This window comes from Chenopodium quinoa, unplaced genomic scaffold, assembly GCF_001683475.1.
Source record: "Chenopodium quinoa cultivar QQ74 unplaced genomic scaffold, ASM168347v1, whole genome shotgun sequence".
Taxonomy (NCBI): domain Eukaryota; kingdom Viridiplantae; phylum Streptophyta; class Magnoliopsida; order Caryophyllales; family Amaranthaceae; genus Chenopodium; species Chenopodium quinoa.
In genome coordinates, this window is record NW_018743099.1 from 1365654 (window position 1) to 1383878 (window position 18225).

The window sequence follows — 18225 nt, forward strand, 5'->3', positions numbered from 1 at the left end:
CATTTTTTTCCCTCTAATTTTTATTTTTTATGGTCACTCATGTTACTACGTATACCTTAATTAAATAAAATTTAAAAATAAATTCGGTGCATATTTAATGCTCTCTTTATTTTATTAGGCTTGAACTTAAACGAGCTTATTGAAAACTTATTAGATCTGATTGAACTTAGGGTGTGTTCTGTTTATCTTACTCCGTATTAGATTTGTTGAACTTAACTAAACTTATCTAAAATTTAAAATTTTTATTGAAACTTATTATACCTGATTGAACTTTATTGAACCTAATTGGAACTTATTAGACCTAATTAACATTACTTGCCTTAGTGTTCAAATTAAGGGCGTGTTCTATTAACTTGATATTCACTTATCTGAACTTATGTTATCTTATCTCAAATTATCATAACTTATTATTATTAGGCCTTATGAAAACTAATTTTAGTTATAATTTGTATTTGGATAACCATTTCAAAGCTTATTTTTCCTAAAATGAAATTATTTGAACATAATAAATGAACTTGTTACACTTAAAAGAAAGTAAAAATAAGGTAAACAAAAAAGGCCATTAATCAAATAGTGTTGAGACAATTTCTCCATTTTCATTTTGAACTCTTAAGAATATAATGTGCCAAGATTTATACTTTAAAATATTTATTTACAATTTTCCCTTATTTATATTGGCAACAATTTAAGGTGTGGCGTGATATAAATCTATACCAAAAAAGCTGCACGGGTATAGCTGGTATGAGCCACCCTAGTAACTATTTTTACATATCCAAACCCGTCCTTTTCCTGAGCTGGATGGGGTTGAGATAGTGGGTCGAGCCGTAAATCGTAACTGATCACCTCTACCTCCCAACAAACCCACACCAAACGACGCAACGTTTGAACCCATTTTGACAATCGAGTATTGACATTTCCTCAAATCAAAATCCCCACCATCCTTCTCGTAGATCCGATCTCCTCCCGCCCACCCCCCTTTTCTCCCTCTCTCTCTCTCTCTCTCTCTCATCGAGTCATCGATCTGCAAATTCGTCGAATTCGGGATCATGCCTCTGTAATCGGAGCTCTAATGGAAGGAGATGATACCCATTGAGTCGCCATTAGAGCACAATGAGCTGTTAACCTTCCCTTCTCTCAGTCGCGAGCCTTCGTTTTCTGGCTGGTGCGATATCAAACAAACTCATCATCTGCAACGAGGCGAAGGCGATAGCGACACTGATATCGATAACGAATTTGAGCTGCCATTTGATCAGCCAGGAATTGGAATAATGGAGAAACCTGGTGATTTGGAGAGAGATGATAGGCATGGGAATGGGAATGAGAGTTATGTTCCTTTTGATGTTGAAGATGAAGGGAATGGGATTGGGAATCGGAGTATTGAGGATTTGGATTCCAAGACTGAAGTCTCACCTGCTAATGTGCTCAAGACTTTGTTCTTTATCTGTGTTTGGTACACTTTTAGCTTGTTTTTGACACTGTAAGTAAATCTTCTTGCTCTAATTTCGACTTTTGCTTTTCTATTTTTAAGAAATGTGGTTTTGTTTTGGAATTGTGAGCTTTGGTTTAGTTTGATTCTGAATTAGGACCTGTTTTATTACTTGATTCATCTGTATCGGACCGTAAAGTAATGAAATCGAGTACTTGGGGTGGTAAGGATTTGGTATAAACTCAATGTGTATTGTGTAAATTGTCGGCAAGCCGATTTGACAATCTTATTTATGTTGACAACTGATTATATATGCAATGCCAAATTTTATCTGAAATTCTATTATTTTGGGTGTTTTTTCCTACTAAGAGTTTGAATTAGTTTCTAAAAGGAATTTGAATTTGGTATAATTAATAATAAGTGCTTTTTTGTTGATAACTTAGCGTTATAAGTTGCATCTATGCAAGTTGGTATTGGATAGTTGCATAATTCTATGGTACTGTGAAGGTATTGGATGGATATATAATATTGCAGTCAGAACAAATGGGTCAACTTTAAAAATTGGAGATTGAAGAGAACAATGATGTTGTATACGGTGATTTAAACATTGTCATGATATTTGGCACAAAGATAATGTTGCGACTTATGATGATTTAAGCAACCATCTTAGGACTAGCACAAACTATAAACATGTGTCAAAATTGAGAACTTAAGATGGTTCCACATTCCATCATATATTTGGAAGGCTTTTCATTTGAAGAATTGAAGGGGAAAAAAAAAGGTTATGCTAGTGATTTTGTACTTCATATACACTTTTAGTTCAAATCCATAAATTAAAGTTGGTCATTAATTATTAATATAAAAGCACTAAATTAGCAAAAGCGCTAAATTAGCATTCTACCAAATCAGTCATAATTTAACGGTGTTTAGTTTATAGTAGAAATTAAATTTTAACAACTTAAAGAGAAAACATATGATTTAATATGATTGGTTTGGGAGTATGCTGATATTACGCTTATAGATAGGTATACATGAACCGTCTTGTAAAATAGCCTTGTTGTTTGTCCTAAGAAGAAATATGTATACAAGTTGTGCTGAGTAGACAGTAGCAAAATTGGATGTTCTAAGCTTCTTTTTATGAAGGGTTTTGCACTATTGTGTAAAATAAAGATTCAACCTTAAAATCCAAGGTAAATAGGGAATTCACTTCTGGTATATTAGTGTAGTTGTCAGATAGCATTATTTGTAGTTAGGGAACTTTTTTTCCCCTCTCTTTTTCTTGTTCTAAATATATTGAAATCATCTTTTGTTGCTTGTCAAAGCAATTGACATCCTAATACTTGTAAATTTGTTGTGACTAGGTATAATAAATCTCTATTAGGGGATCACATGGGGAAGTTCCCAGCTCCCTTGTTGATGAACACATTTCATTTTGCTATGCAAGCTGTCTTATCTAGAGCTATAACTTACATTTGGTATGAAAGATTTCATAAAGGTGTACGCATGACATGGAGGGATTATTTTTCTAAAGGTATGCCAGTTCAATTACTTTGACTTATATTCTACACAGTTTTTTTTTTTTTTTTTGGTTTCCAATTCGATTCAGTTATGTTCTCTTATGACATTACATGTTGGACATCTTATAAAAACTAGTAAGATGTTAATCATGATATCCCTTAAGATGTTGAAGTGTTTGAAGACAATAATTTTTATTATGCCTATTCTTAAAACCTAGTCCTTTGAAGCTCTCAGATAAAAGCTCCTTTGGCTTTGGCTTTGCTTAAGTTATCAATTGTTACCTTGTAGTTTTAAGCTAGGTTACACAAGACGATTATGGACATGGTACAATTGCAAAATTGACATGATAAAATGCCAACCTAAAAGTGGGGCACATAAATCATAACTTATATCATAAAAAAGGAATGTGACCATTCATTCAAAAGATCCCTCTACTCTTATTTTTTTAGAAAAATAAATAAATAAAATTTATCTCAATTGGAATCTTGAGATATTACGTTGGAAATGAATTCTTTTACTATAACAAAACATGTATTTTCAAAACAATAACTATGTGGGATCTTGTAAGATTCGTCTTGTTTTTATTTTCCTTGTACCCTTGTGGCATTTGTTTCCTAGTGTCCCAAAATATCAATAAATCAAAACCAGACATGGTATTCCACACATGTTTAGGTGTATCTCACATGTATCGGTGTCGGTATTGGACCCTAGTGCGACAATTACATGGATTAATTGTGATTTTTAGGTTTCAAGGACTTTGATCTAAGATTATCTATTTTAATTTATTTTATTTTTCAATTTATTTATTGGGGCTTTGTGAATATTACCTTCCATAAGATTTCACTTTCTGTAGGGATTTCCAAGGTTTCAAAATTGATCTTCATTTACATGTATTGTTGCTCCTTTATTCGACTAGCATGTGAAAAATGTGGGTCATGGTGAATGAAAGAGACTAAAGATGGGTTGAACCTATTTGGCCAAACTTGTCTCAACCCCCCCCCCCCCTCCAAACAAAAAAAAAAAAAAAGAGGATAACCTACACATATTATTTTATTGGAACTGTAAGGGCATGTTGTGTGCTATAATCTCTTTCAATAACTAGCAGATGGATGGATGACTTAATGTCTATTTAAATTTATTGTAGTAAAAGTTTCTGTTACTGTTAGACTGTTAGCAATATAGCATTGACTTATCTGATGCCTAACAATACAGATGGCCTCTGCCTTTACAGTTTTCCCTACAGCTCTTGCAACGGCATTGGATATCAATCTGAGCAATGCATCACTTGTTTTCATCTCTGTTACATTTGCCACCATGGTTTGTCTCTTATACTTGAATTTTATGTTTATGCAGTATGGTTTATGCTTCCATTTTCTAGCTTCTTGTTTAAATCTGGTGACCTTATCCTCTTTGTAAAATTGTAATTGTTCGAATTTTCCCTGTAATTTGCAGTGTAAATCCGCTTCTCCGATATTTCTTCTTGTCTTTGCTTTTGCTTTCAGGTAGGCAATACCTTTTCATATCTTCCTTTCCCCCTCCAAATCGTCTTACTTTTTTTTTCCTGATTATGTCTTTGCATTTTCTCATGTTCTGCGTAGGTTTTGTTCCCTTTTTTTCTTAACCTTTTTTTTTTTTTTTTTTTTTTTTTTTTTTTTTTTTTTTTGAAAATTATAAGATGGTGAATTAAAAAAGTTTGCTTTTTATTCTTTTCTAGTTTTGTAGTTGCACTATTCGCATAAAGCTATAGAGTATAGATAACACTGTAGAGGCTGATAGACAAGTTTAACTTTCATCTCTATGTATTACCTTTTGCTTTTCCAAATTGAGATATTCAAATTTTATTTTTAGTTTTGAAAATATGATTTTTTTTTCTTGCTACCTTTACAACATAATTGTACTAGAATTTTCTGCCAATTTGGCTTGGTTTTTGTTGATGTGTCATTTGTATGTATTAATAGTAGCATGGGGTGAAAATCTTAAAGTGCGCTTTTGTATCCAGGAAGAAAAGAAGAGTGAGCTGTGAATACACAAGATTTTAGGATTAGTAAAATTATCTAACATTGGATGGTCAACATTCAATTCCAATCTATCTACTATAGGGTTAACAGCTTCATGGTTTTCTACCAGTAACTCAGTAAGCTTCAGCAAGAACTTTCTGTAATTTCTAACTTGTTCTTGTTTTCCTATGAAAAACATCTTTTTTACCCTTTTTGCCAATGCATAGAGCCTTTTTTAAAATCCTCTAAGGCAAGATTTTACTGTGCTACACAGATTTTGAGGTGATATTGATATTTATTACTATAAAGTTAGTTTCAGTAATGCTATGATAGGACAAAATCCATATATATTTTACGTTTTTTTTTTTGGGTATTTTAGCAAATTTAGATAGCTGCCTCTTTTGGTAGATAGGGGATGTACTTTTGTTAGTACTCAGTTATATCGATATTAATCTTCATTCTTACTATAACTAAGAATCAAGGATGACATTCATATGCTTATTTTTGCCAATTGAATTTGACATTCTTTGTTCTTGATATAAATTTTTTATTGTATCTTGGTTGATTTAGGTTGGAGTCTCCAAGTGTTAAACTTTTTGGAATCATTCTAGTCATCTCATTTGGAATTCTATTGACGGGTATGTGCAATTTTTTTTTTTTTTTTTTTTCCTCTCTATCTTTGCATGGTCATGGATGTAAACATGGTCTTATAAAAGTAGAAGACCTGAAAAAAATCTAGGGATCCTAGGTTGGGTCTAATGTATTGAATTTTGTAACCTTATTTCTGCAATGCAAAGAGGCTATGACAATTTGTATTTGTCTGCGGCTGTGCCTGTTTATTGGGTTAACAGTAGCTGCAAAACAGCAGTTAGCAGTGCTTGATGTTATTGCTGACACAGTGACTAATGGAATTACTTTTGACATATTCATATTCTTTTTGACTTGCAGTTGCAAAGGAAACAGAATTTGAGTTTTGGGGATTTATCTTTGTTATGCTTGCTGCTGTTATGTCTGGATTTCGCTGGTGTATGACACAGATTCTGCTCCAGGTATTGCCACTTCCATGCGTGATTTCTCCAATATGATGCTTAGTTGTTGAGATTAGAAAGCTCAATGGTCACTATAGATGATTTCTTATGGCTGCTTGCTGCTGTAGCTTGACAATTTGATTTTGGTTTTGATGTTTTAATCCTAACTTTCTTTTTCACTCTTGCCATGGCCGGTTGATTTGCATTGTGGTTGTATTTGCTGTTAACAAAAAACTGCACTGAAGAAAGAATCCTATGGTGAGTACCGTGTTTTGTTTGCTAAACCTTTATGAACATAAGCAATTTATGACAATGTTGTGGCCATAGTCTCTTACCAAAATGCTATTATAATTCATCTTGGAAATAGTAACTAATTAATTAATTAACTAATTATGTACTCTCTTTAACTAGACTGCTGCAAGACACTAGGTTCTTTTTTTTGGGGGGGGGGGGTGGTTGGGGGAATAGTGGAGCTAAGCCTATTTTGTATGCCTTAATGCCATTTTGCCATCTTGGAGTGACTTTCTAAACTTCATCTACTTGCTTAAAAGCCTTATGGCCAAACTACTAAAATTTGAAAGTTTTCTCCCTCAGGTTTAAAGAATCCACTTACCTTCATGAGCTATGTCACCCCTATAATGGCACTGGCAACTGGTTTAATGTCACTTTTGTTGGACCCTTGGCATGAGTTCCCACAGAACGAATATTTTAACAGCTCCTGGCATATCACAAGAAGTTGTTTGCTCATGCTTTTTGGCGGTACCCTGGCTTTCTTTATGGTAACTTTTACTTTTAATTTTCTGTAGGTCACAAAAGCAAATCAGATTTTGGTTCCTTCTGATGTCTTTTTTTTTCCAGGTACTGACAGAGTATGTTCTGATCTCAGTAACAAGTGCCATGACTGTCACGGTAGCGGGTATTGTTAAGGAGGCTGTTACCATAATTGTATGAACTCTTCCAGAAAATTTTCCAATTAGTTGTGAAAATGTAATTGTGTCCTAATTATATATGTTATTCTGTGTGCTGTTTCTGTGTTCACTGGGTTTTTGTAATTCTATTGGTTGTCTGCTTTCAGTTTTCCATATACTTGTTATAGATAGCATTTCCTACGTGCAATTGTAGAAGCTTAATATTTCCTCTTATTATTTTATACTTGCAACACTCTTTTTTGGCACGCTATTTGAGGAAGTGATTATAAAAGGTAAACAAACAGATTAAGCTATAAATATTATAGTTTTAAGCAGTGGTAAAATTATTTCAATTAATTTTTTTGTTTACCTAGTCTAATATCTTAATTTGCTTGCCAAAAAATATATAAATATTTACTCTGTTTTGCTTGCCAAAACAGCGTAAATATTTACTTAAGATGTTGTTAAACTTTCAGGCAATTGATGTTATGGCTTTTGTAGTATGCATGCTGTGTTCCAAAAATTCCTAGTTTTGTTTTCGGTCATGATTTTTAGATATGACAACTTGACAAGTAATTTAGGATAGTTGATAAAAGGAATATAATCTATCTTGGCTCCTAGGTTTGACTAAAAATATGTTTTGTTGCCTAATTTGATTTAGTTTCATTTCATGGACTTGTGAAGATGAAGTTGAAATGTTAATTGTACTGCTATATTAGACGTGGCTGAAATAATCTCAGTCTTGTCTCCTATGTACTGAGGTACTCATAGAAGTGTATGTTCCTGGTGTTGTGGAAAAAACCAAAAAAATTGTATAGAAATTTATAATATGCTGAATCTGAAAATGTTTGTCCACTAAATCATTCTTCCACTAATTCTGAACATTCAACTAAAGAGGAAGTTAGCCTCCTTCTAAAGGAACAAACAAGAATTTGCTTGATAGTGTGACACGCCTTGTTGGCCCAAAATTTTTAAATCCTTCTATTTTCTGGAGTCCTTTCCAGTTTGAATTGTATTAAATTATATATTAAGTTGGCTTTTATGATAACAGGAAATATAAGCTCTGTGCCATTCGTTTTGAACTGAAATGTTTGTTATTATCTTATTAGTGCTTACTAGTGACACATCTTGTTGGCCTAAAATTTTTAAATCCTTCTGTTGTCTGGACTCTGGAGTCCTTTCCAGATTATGCTAATTAAAGGGTAAACCAAGAAAGTCAACTTCAAAAGATTCCCAGTGGCAGGGTACCTAGTAAAAATTATCTGAAGAGGAAAGAACGCACTTTTCTTTGGCTTAAAAGAAAAGAAAAGGAATAAATAATCTCAGGAATGCGTTTTTTTTAAAAAATAATTTTTAAAGTATGATAAGAAAACAGCGTCAATCTATTTGATCTACCTGCAAGATATGTGTATAATTGTCGTGAGTGATTTGAGATTGTCACTGCTTGATCATGAAATATAGATGAAGACCAGGTGAGAGCTCACTCTGCTAAGATTTTGTCCTAACATCAGATGATGTTCTGTGCTTTCCGCGTCTGTTTGGGCTGTTAATTGATGATGTGAAGGACCTTTTTTGTTTTAGCATGTTAAATTTTATCTGTGATTATCCTTTTTATTTTCCTGAAAGTTAATCAACCTGAAAATTTATTCTCAGAGACTTGGTGGCTGTTACTGATCTCCTATTTACTGCATTCAGGTTGCTGTCTTTTACTTCCATGATGACTTTACTTGGTTGAAAGGGATCGGTCTTCTGATAATCATGATTGGTGTCGGTTTATTTAATTGGTACAAGTAAGTACAAGCCAATATGACCTTCTTTGTTGTGATGTAGCTTACGATTTTAGTTTACGTCATTAAAATGATTTTCAATGTGCTTTTATCACTTGAAACAAATTTTTCTGATCTTTATCCACCAAATTACTAACATTGAGAACTTCATGTTGGCTTTTGAATCTAATTTTATGGTTGAAGTCTTGTGGAGTACATAATAAGGGAAAATAGGCTATGAACCAAAGATGCCACCTGTGCTCACGAGACAAAAACTTAGTCAATAGTCTAGAATCATCCTAGATGCTATTAACCTATCTTTGTAACCCCCTTGCCAGTTTCAATCAATATTCAAGCTTTAATCTTTATTTTCTTGCATTGTCAAATCTGAAATATTAAGCTAGAAAACCAGTCCATTATAACTACATACCACCATTATATACTATTACCATACTGTACATCTAATGTCTATGCTTCATGTCTCAAACTAGTGGTGAAAATATCCAGTAAAACTATACACAGTAATATGTTGCTGATAACTCTAATTGAAAAAACAAAAAATGTTGTAAAAGAAAAACAAAAAACAAAAAAAAACTAGTGGAAAGAATTTCAACAGAGATATAACAATAAGATAGAACTTCTCACTTTTTCATGCTTAGCTTCTGCTCTTACTTTTTCTTCTTTTTTTTGTTAGATATCAGAAGCATCAGAAAGGTGAAGTCCATGAAAATGCTGGGGAACAGTTAGGAGTGACTAATATTTCTGCAAAGTATGTCATTCTTGAAGAGGCCGATGATCAACATGATGGCATTTGAGACATTTTGATTCTACGAGGTATGAATTTGCATCAATGCAGAACTTTATAGTTCATTCTTGAATGACCCCCACTCCCACAAGAGAACTTGACTGAGTTATTTTGTTGGAAGTTACAGTATTGCCAACCTTTTCCCTTGATTTTACCCCTTATTTTATTCAATCATTGCTTTGTGTAGAAATTCTGATTGTGAAAATAATCTTACTCCAGTTACACTTGGGATAGCTGGATAAGTGTGAATTTCATTAGTAAAAGTAGATTTCTGAAATGGGCATCCTTATCGATCAATGAGGTGGCAATTTATGTGCAGCTTTAATGTAGCATTGCTTGTGGTGGTGGAATCTCATTCAGGGAAGTTGTCTCTTTTATCTCATAATAAGTTGCTGTAGGGATATTAAAAGAGAGGGAAAGGGACTCATATACTAGCTATCTGCTATCATGCTCCATCGATCTGTTTGCCTATTTGTTGTTTGGCGACTTGATTTATTGCACATCTCCTTTTCTTTTTGAAAACTGATTGTACCTTGATTCATAAATTTCCTAATACGTATTATATTAGCTTGCATGACAAATCTCATGACCAGTTCTGTGAGCTCACAGAAAGAGGCTTGACATTTGGACAGTTGGAATTTGTTCTTGTAATCATGTGTGAGTGGAGCTATTAAACTTTTTTTTCCCCAACTAATTTATTTAATTTATATTTTTGTATATTAGGGAGGATCAACTAACATTTTAACTCCTGTGATTGTGAAGTTCAATTACCTGAACCACCCATAATTGACAACCTTCTATAAACTGATACCTTGGCATCATAAATGAAGAAACCTTTATTCAGAGGCATAGTTGTTAAGGTATGTAGGGTCTGTACTTAGTTTTATATCCCCATTCCTCTTATCATATGAGTTAAAGGCCTATCAAACATCAGAAGAAAAGGGTATGTCCTTGCCAGGTGAGGTTAATTGAGAATTATCTGAGAACCCAATTTTCATGTTCATGTCACCCACTGTGACACTAAATTCCATATAATCATGCTTCTTCATTCCCTTTCTTGGGACTCACCTTAGTGATTGCTAATGCAAGATATTGTGATTGGTAATGTGACAATTATATTGTTTGCTTCATGTTGGAACATACTTTTACAAAATCCTTTTTCCTTTTTACTACTCTGTAATTCATTGAGTGATCAATATCAGGATAGAAGTTTGGTAGGGAAAGTTGAAACAGAAAATAAAAAGGGACAGAGCGAGGGAGCAAGTTTCTTATTGGGTTAATATTAGTTTAATCCGTGTCCTGTCAGAAGATCCATCCCTTAATTAATAGGTGTACCTTCTGAACTATTGATGTTTCTTTCTACACCATATTGCAGAACTTACACAATTTGTGCCCATGCCATATATACCTTATATTTCTGCTCATCATGTGACCCCCCAATTTAACTGTTCAACAATATAGAACATATTCTGTTGGTAAATCCCAATGGATAAATGCAAAAAGTCTCAGCATCTGTAGCCGAATGCGAGAAAATTTATTTTTTTGAAGGAGTTGCTTCCTTGCACATGCATTAAAAATACTTCTTCCAGACTTCCAGTTAAAATTTTGCATCCATCCTTGAGGAACTGCATGAACAGCTTTTAATTGAGTTGAAAATTTTCCTTTCTTTCCATTTCACCTATTATTTGTTTATTTATTTTGGTCCGATTGAGCTGCAAGGACATTACAAATAACAAAGGGTAGAAGGAATTCGAACCTGTGACTTGCACTGGCCAGTCGTCTTTGCCATTAGGCCAAGACCACATTGATGTGCACCTATGTTAGTCTCGGCTATCAGTCTCTCCAAGACTTTTTTCAACAAAAAGTTTGCTTATTTTGGCACCTCCTGGTCAAAATCCTTGCTTTTTTGCCCATTACATGTATGTTTGCTTGATGGTCTGGATCTGTAGGTTTTTGACTCAATGCTTAGTGCACCTTCACATCATTGAATGTGTAGAACTCAGTTTCTTTTTTACTTGAAAGTGAGTCAGGGAAACAATATTCTTTACACAAATGGAACTACAACAAATTGAAGTAGAGCTATCAAACTTTGTTTTACCTCAATATTCATTTTTTTCTACAACATTGATAGAATCAAAAGTAGGTGGAAATTGATGAAAGTTTGTTTAGAAGTTCTGGTTTGCATTGCCTTTTTTTTTTTTTTCGTAAATCTACTAAAGCTTGCCTTATTTTACAGGACTCCCTCAATGGGGACACATTCAGCTTAAAATTAACTTGTAAAAAGTGCATCAAACCTCTTCTCCAGGCAACCTGTATGTATACAACGTAACTTGTCTTCAAACTTCTTGTTGGATTGCTGCCAAAGCTACAGGTTTTGATGGCAGACACAGTTCAGGTGCATGGTCATACCATACATGAACCTTCCCAGCTAAAAGCGGCTGCTTCTGCTCGTATTATACACGTACACTGCTTGCTGTATCATTTTTGTACCGTTATACTAGATTGTACATGTATTACAGAAGACATTAAATTTTACTGCTTTCTCCAATTAGGCTGAAGGTGTTATTAGCTTTAGCAAACTTCTGTACATGTGTGTGGTTGCCAATTTTGTTCATTGCAAAACATTGTAGTACTCAATTTTGGATTAATTGTAAATCATTTTTTCAACACATCACTGCGGATTATCATCAAGCATATACTATACTATTCCATATGTACACAAATAATTAATTTTAAATAAGCAATGTGTACAAAGGAAAAAACATGTTAAAATTTGAAAATAAGACAAAAGAAAATGTAAATCAAAGGGACATTGAACCTTTTTTTGGGAGCTGAATCCCCACATAAACACCCAATAGATAAAAGATACCTCATCATTTTATTATAATGAATGGGGAGAGAGTTGAGGGGGAGAGTAAAAAATTATGGAGCCATATTCATGAAAAATATTACATTGTCATGAGCAAGCTATTTTGTGTAATTTTGACAACCATTTGTATGACAAAGGCAATGGAAGTTCAAGATGTTCCCATAATTAAAGCTAGAGAGATTAAGTTAGATGATTAATCTTCTTGTTCGAAGCGTATTTCGGGTATCATTGAAGGTAATGTTGTAAAAAACAAGTGAACAGGTTGAATTCCTATAATTGAACGGAAATGACTTATTGAATTTGATCTATTTGATGAACTAGGTTTTTACAATGAATTACTCCACATACACATAGTATATAATTGATTTTAAGTATTACAGGTCAAAGAGGATACTATTTTCAGTTTTGTAATGAATCTGTAAATGTTACGTTCATGGATTTTGTTTTGGGTGTTTTTGTCCCTCGAGCGAGTTACGTCACAAAGATTGGTCCGACTGAGCTGTACCTGCAAAAACAACGGAGACTCCGGATGGTGGAGCTCTGCCTCCCACGATCAAGTTAGTAACTTGAAAGAGAATAAAGAGTAAGGAAATTTAGGTGGGGATCTGCTTGGATTCCAAGCTCAGGTGTTTCTCTGATGAGAGAGAAAGTAGGCGTAATAAATGATTGAATGTGTCCCCAAAATGGGGAAATATCTCCCTATTTATTGGGTCGTTGGTAGAAGTGCCCCTATCTAGGTCACTTGACCTAGGTTTTGGTGGGTTGCGCCGAATTACGACGCTTCTTGGGATTTGGGCCCTTGAAGGCCGCAATTTCAGAAGCTTATCTGAAGGGGACATGTGTCAAGAGGCTATTGGGCCACTTGGGCCATCCTGAACTTGACACGTGGCCTCCTCTCATTAGTCCACATGTCTAGGGTATTTTTACCCTAAACATTTTCCCCTCACAGGGGTCACATGATGCCTGTGACACGTGTCCACCTATCAAAGGTAAACAATAACAACGAATAGTAAAATTTGAATTTCAAACGGGGATGCCCCCGTTTTCACCTTCTATAAATAGAAGTTTACCCCACCTTTTCTCTCACTTCATTTTCATTTGACTTTCTAGAGAGAGAAAAAGAGATGTTTAGAGAGAGATTCTCTGCTTCCGTCTGCGTCAAAGTTTTCCGGATTTCCGTGTGCTAACCTTGCAACACCTGGTCACCGTCTGTAGCTGTTTTCAGATTTTTCAGAGTTAAAAGTAAGGTAACCGCCTGTACCATCTTTAGTTTTTCTTTTCCAACTTGTATACATTCTTTTTCCCGTCTGTATACATAGTCTTAGAAATAAAATGAGTTCTCAATCCACACACTCGGCACTGCCTTGGACACTCAGCCGGTCTCCCGGAACGGCTGAGTCTAGAACAGGGGGTGCCTTTTCTAGACTGTCGGAACTTTTGTGCTCATCTCCAAATTCCTCCCTCTCTGTGTCTATGTAGGACACAATGGCCAGAGTCAAACAGACGGCCAGAAAATCTAAGAGTCGGCGCACTATGGAAGTGCCTGCCGACGAGGTTGTTCCGGATGGGGAACATGAGGATTTGGAGGAGAGCGACAATTCTGATGAAGAGGCTCCCTCTTCTTCCGGGAGCTCGAGCATACGCGAGGTAGACAATGAAGAGGTCGCCTTCTCTAATGGATCCGGGGAAGGATCCAGCGGTATTGAGGCCGCTGAAAGATCGGGGGCCGAGACTTCTGGCTCCGATCAAGATAATTTCACGGCTGACTATCAACAGCCGGCGAAAGTTGCTGACAAACCCAACTCGAAGAAAATTAGGATGCTTCTGGGTGACATAGCCCTGCTGAAGAGTGGCTTCAGGGCTTTCAAGGAAAAGCACCCCTTTGGAAAGGGGTGGGATATTATCGTCCCGCCTGCTGATGTAGTGATGGCATGGGATGACAAGATAGAGAATGCAGACAATTATGTTGTTTGCTACGAGGCGGTAATAGAAGCCGGCCTCCGATTCCCCCTCCATACCGGGATTAGGAAAATCCTGAAGGGGTATGATCTGGGAGTTTGGCAGCTTACCCCCAACTCATGGGTGAATATTCTGAGCTACATAGCCGCTTGTGAGCTCCAGAACTTAGCTCCCAGCTTCTCTGCCTTTGCTTATATGCATTACTTGAGCAAGGCCCCAGGCGGTCACGGGGCATGGTACACTCTTTCCACCTTGCCCCTGTATTTGATGAGTTTGGACAAGGTGTCCAAGTGGTCAGGGTGGAAAGACAAGTTTTATTTAATTTCTTCACCAACCCTGAGACACAACCGGACACTGCGCCGGTACAATCAGGAACCGATTCTTCTAAGCAGGAAATGCCCTCTCCCGGCGCTCTCTACTAAGGCCCGAGAGCAAATAATGGAGCCGAGTTTCTTTGAAACCACTACTGAGCCCTTGGGGGATGGGACTCACATCATTGTTCCGAAAAACTAAATCCCCCACCCGGACTACTTCAAAGATGAATGCTTTCTGTCTGCCTATGGGTTAAGCCCCATGTTTCCCAAGGGTAGATCCACTTGCATCCGGCATGTATGTAGTTTTTATTTTGTACTACAAACTTTTTATGATTTTTTCTAACTTTTATTTTCTCCTTGCAGCCGACACCTTGAAAATGGTAGACCCAGCCAAAACTCCGGCTAAGTCAGCAGTGCAACTGCGCAAGAAAAGCGCGCTCTCAAAGGGAGCAGCCGTTAAGGCCAAGAAAGGCGGGGTAAGACCGCCTGACTTTAGTTTTTTCTTTACATTTCTTGCAAAGGTATTTTTCCGGTTAGGTACACTTAACTCTTAATTTGTAGGACACTGCTAAACGCGTTCCATGCTCCATCTCCAAGCTTTTTAAAAGGCAAGGGGAGGATCTGGAAAAGACCCCGGCTGCAAAGACCGCCAGGAAGGACCCCCCCAGTCAACCTCCACTGCCAACTTGGGTCGTCCCACGACCAGAGGCAAATCTCCTTCTACAATGAAAATTATGAGTGAAAGCTCAGAACGCTCGCAGAAGAATGCGCCGGATGTCTCTACGGCATCGAAGGGTAGCCAGCCACCTAATGTTGCAGTCGGTGCGGCAACAACTGGGGAGGAGGAGATTCCTAAGCTCCATCCGGAGACCCAAGGTACGGGAAAGATTGAAATACCTTGTCCACTTAACTTCATGAGAGTCAAGACTAAGGTAGACCCCTCAGGGAGTTCATTCAGCACGCAGCCGACAACGGATGAATGCCAACTATGCTGCATCCTTCTCACCAAGTACTTCTACTTCTTTTGGTGCAGATCTTACATACGACGAGCCGAATCTTGTTGGGTTTGCCAAACGGATGGTGAGGACCCTCACCCGGTCAGAGAAAAATTCCATACCTGATCTGCAGGTGGTGGACTTTGACCGGATAATGGGCCAACTGGCTGAGGTAAAAGATTCTTTAACTCAATTCTGAAATTTTTTCTTCATTTTTATCAAGTATTTCATAATCCGGCTGCTCATTTCTCAGGTAATGCTGAGGGTGGATGGGCTCCGAGGCCCCTTCAGGCGGAAGCAAGAAGAGGTAAATGACGCCAAACGGAGGGCCCTTGAAAACCTCAACTCTGCTGAATATGCTAATTATATGTGTGATTTAGAGATTAAAGTAGTAGAGTTGAAACAGGAGGAGCTGATCTGGAGCTTGACGGCTGCGAATGATGAAGCCACCAGTCGGGCTAATGACCTTGAGCTAAAACTAAAGGATGCTCAATCTGAACTCAAGGAATTAGAAGACGCTGACAAGGAGAACACAAAGTTCCGGGCAGACGTCAAACGCCTGGGGGTGGAGATCATCAATTTGCGGAACCAGCAGGTAGATGAGATTGCCAAGGAGTAGACCCGGCTGAGCGAGGAGAATGAGCGGGACAATGCTGCCCGCCTTAAGATAGCATGGGGGATCCTTGACCCGGATATGGACTTTGTAGTTTACAAGCTTAGGTATGATTACGCCACCGCAGTGTATGATGCCCAAGTACTGGGAGAGGCAGCTCCGCCTCGCTTCAAGGAATGGGCTGCAGGTCTGGGATATGAAGTCTCAGATAATAAGGAGGAGCCAAAAGAGGATGAGAAAAATGAAGGCAGTCAGCCTCAGGTGACTGATAACCAATCAGAAGCCCTCCCAACCGGTCAGAACCAGCCGGAGCAGCTTCCACCTCAGCCTTAGGCAAGCCTCCCCAAATTCAGCGGTAGTATGCCAAGTTCTTTCTTTTTCGGCTTGTAAGACGAGTATGTTGTATCTTTACCAACTGTGGAGTTGGGTAAACAATTTGTTTCTTTAGCTTCTTCACCGGATGTGATTCCGGTTAACAATTATTCTGGCCTTTGCGCCATTTTCGCTATTAATGAAGTAAACCGACTCAGTCGATTGTTTATATATGTTTGTGTTTGAATTTTTTCAGTTTGAATTTTGCGTATATACTACAATTCTTCAATATTTTGCCTAACTTAAAAAAAGCATGCGGCAATTTGCAATCTGGCTACTCTTGCCCCTGGACGGCTGTGTGGTTGGTTTTATTTCAAATTGATTAATTGGCTTGAAAACACTCAATACTTGGAAAAGTATGAGGTGTTTTTAGGCCAATTAATCACAATGGTGATTGCCCCAAACCAAGTGCACAGCCGGCCATTAGAACGGGTGCTTCTAGCCTCTAACCCAGGCGGTAATATTCCGTCTAGGATTATTGCATAGCCATTACACAAACTCTTTTGCCCCAATTAGGAGAGAGAGTGCAATTTGGAATAAATAATCTAAGTAAAAACTTCAGCCGGTAACCGACTGATGCCTCAGGGCATCCGGTATTCGGAAACTTAATCGTTCTCGTAGATTATTCTGGTCAGACGGCTATGAGTTGATCAATTTGGTCGTTCAATCTTTGCCGTCTGCATAGGTATGTAGAACTGACGAAGAGTCTGCTCTCTGTGACGATTTCACTCGGAGGGGTGTCGCCGGACGTCATTGTCCATGTTGGGACATACGGTTTTATAAAATAAGCAACCATCTGGCTATTGGCCTTTGGTCTTGTTTGAGACCGGTTGTATAGCCACTTAGCGTTTATGTGCTTTGTTTTTTTTTTCAATCTGGCCATTGGCCGTGTGTTATTATAACATTGAATTTACACTAAGTGTCGAACTTAGTTGGTTAAACGAATAGTCCGTCTGAGTATTACCCGGGCGGACAAGTAATTATAACATTGAATTTACACTAAGTGTCGAACTTAGTTAGTTAAGCAAAAGTTATGTCTGAGTATTACCAAGGCGGATAAGTAATTATAAAGATAACAAAATAATTTTGAAAACAAAGCCTGATTTCTCATTGATAGACTCTTTGTTTACAAAAAAATTACATTTCTCAGAAGTAGTACTTTTTTAAGTTATCTACATTCCAAGTTCGAGGTAGGCGTCTGCCGTCTGGGGTACCCAGACGGTAAGTTCCATCCCTGACTTCTTTATAGATCCGGTAGGGGCCTTCCCAATTGGGGGTTAGCTTTCCAGACTCATTGGCCCTACCGGTTGCTTCCATTTTTCGTAACACAAAGTCGCCAACTTTCAAAGGTTGCTTGTGTACTTTCTTGTTGTAGGCTCTCGTCATTCTCAGACGGTATATCTCATGGCGCAGGGCAGCATTGCCCCCGCGTTCCGGGAGGGAGTCCAATGCCAGCCGCATGGCCTCCCAATTTGCCTCTTCATCATAAAGCATGACTCTGAGAGTCGGCTCGTAATGTTCAATGGGCAAGACGGCTTCAGCACCGTACACCATAAGAAATGGGGTTTCACTGGTTTCCCCTTTGGCAGTTGTCCGGATGGCCCATAGGACATGAATCAGCTCTTCTGCCCATAAGCCACCGGCTCTTTCAATTT

At 37.3% G+C, this 18225-nt stretch overlaps 1 protein-coding gene across 3 annotated transcripts; it reads left to right on the forward strand.

Moving 5' to 3' along the window:
- The first annotated feature begins 856 nt into the window (after positions 1-856).
- Positions 857-12139, forward strand: LOC110731835 (probable sugar phosphate/phosphate translocator At1g06470). Of its 3 annotated transcripts, none has more exons than XM_021911720.1 (12): positions 857-1477; positions 2788-2957; positions 4176-4261; positions 4397-4446; positions 5512-5579; positions 5890-5990; positions 6215-6227; positions 6564-6748; positions 6828-6914; positions 8573-8667; positions 9338-9477; positions 9768-12139. In XM_021911720.1, exons 1-11 carry the CDS (start codon positions 1080-1082, stop codon positions 9456-9458), a joined length of 1374 nt encoding a protein of 457 aa, XP_021767412.1. In that variant the 5' UTR covers positions 857-1079; the 3' UTR covers positions 9459-9477; positions 9768-12139. The 3 variants fall into 3 exon arrangements, with proteins under 3 accessions (XP_021767412.1, XP_021767413.1, XP_021767411.1); XM_021911721.1 differs by lacking the exon at positions 9768-12139 and adding an exon at positions 9668-9761; XM_021911719.1 differs by having other exon boundaries at positions 858-1477; positions 11685-12139.
- Positions 12140-18225: the final 6086 nt, after the last annotated feature.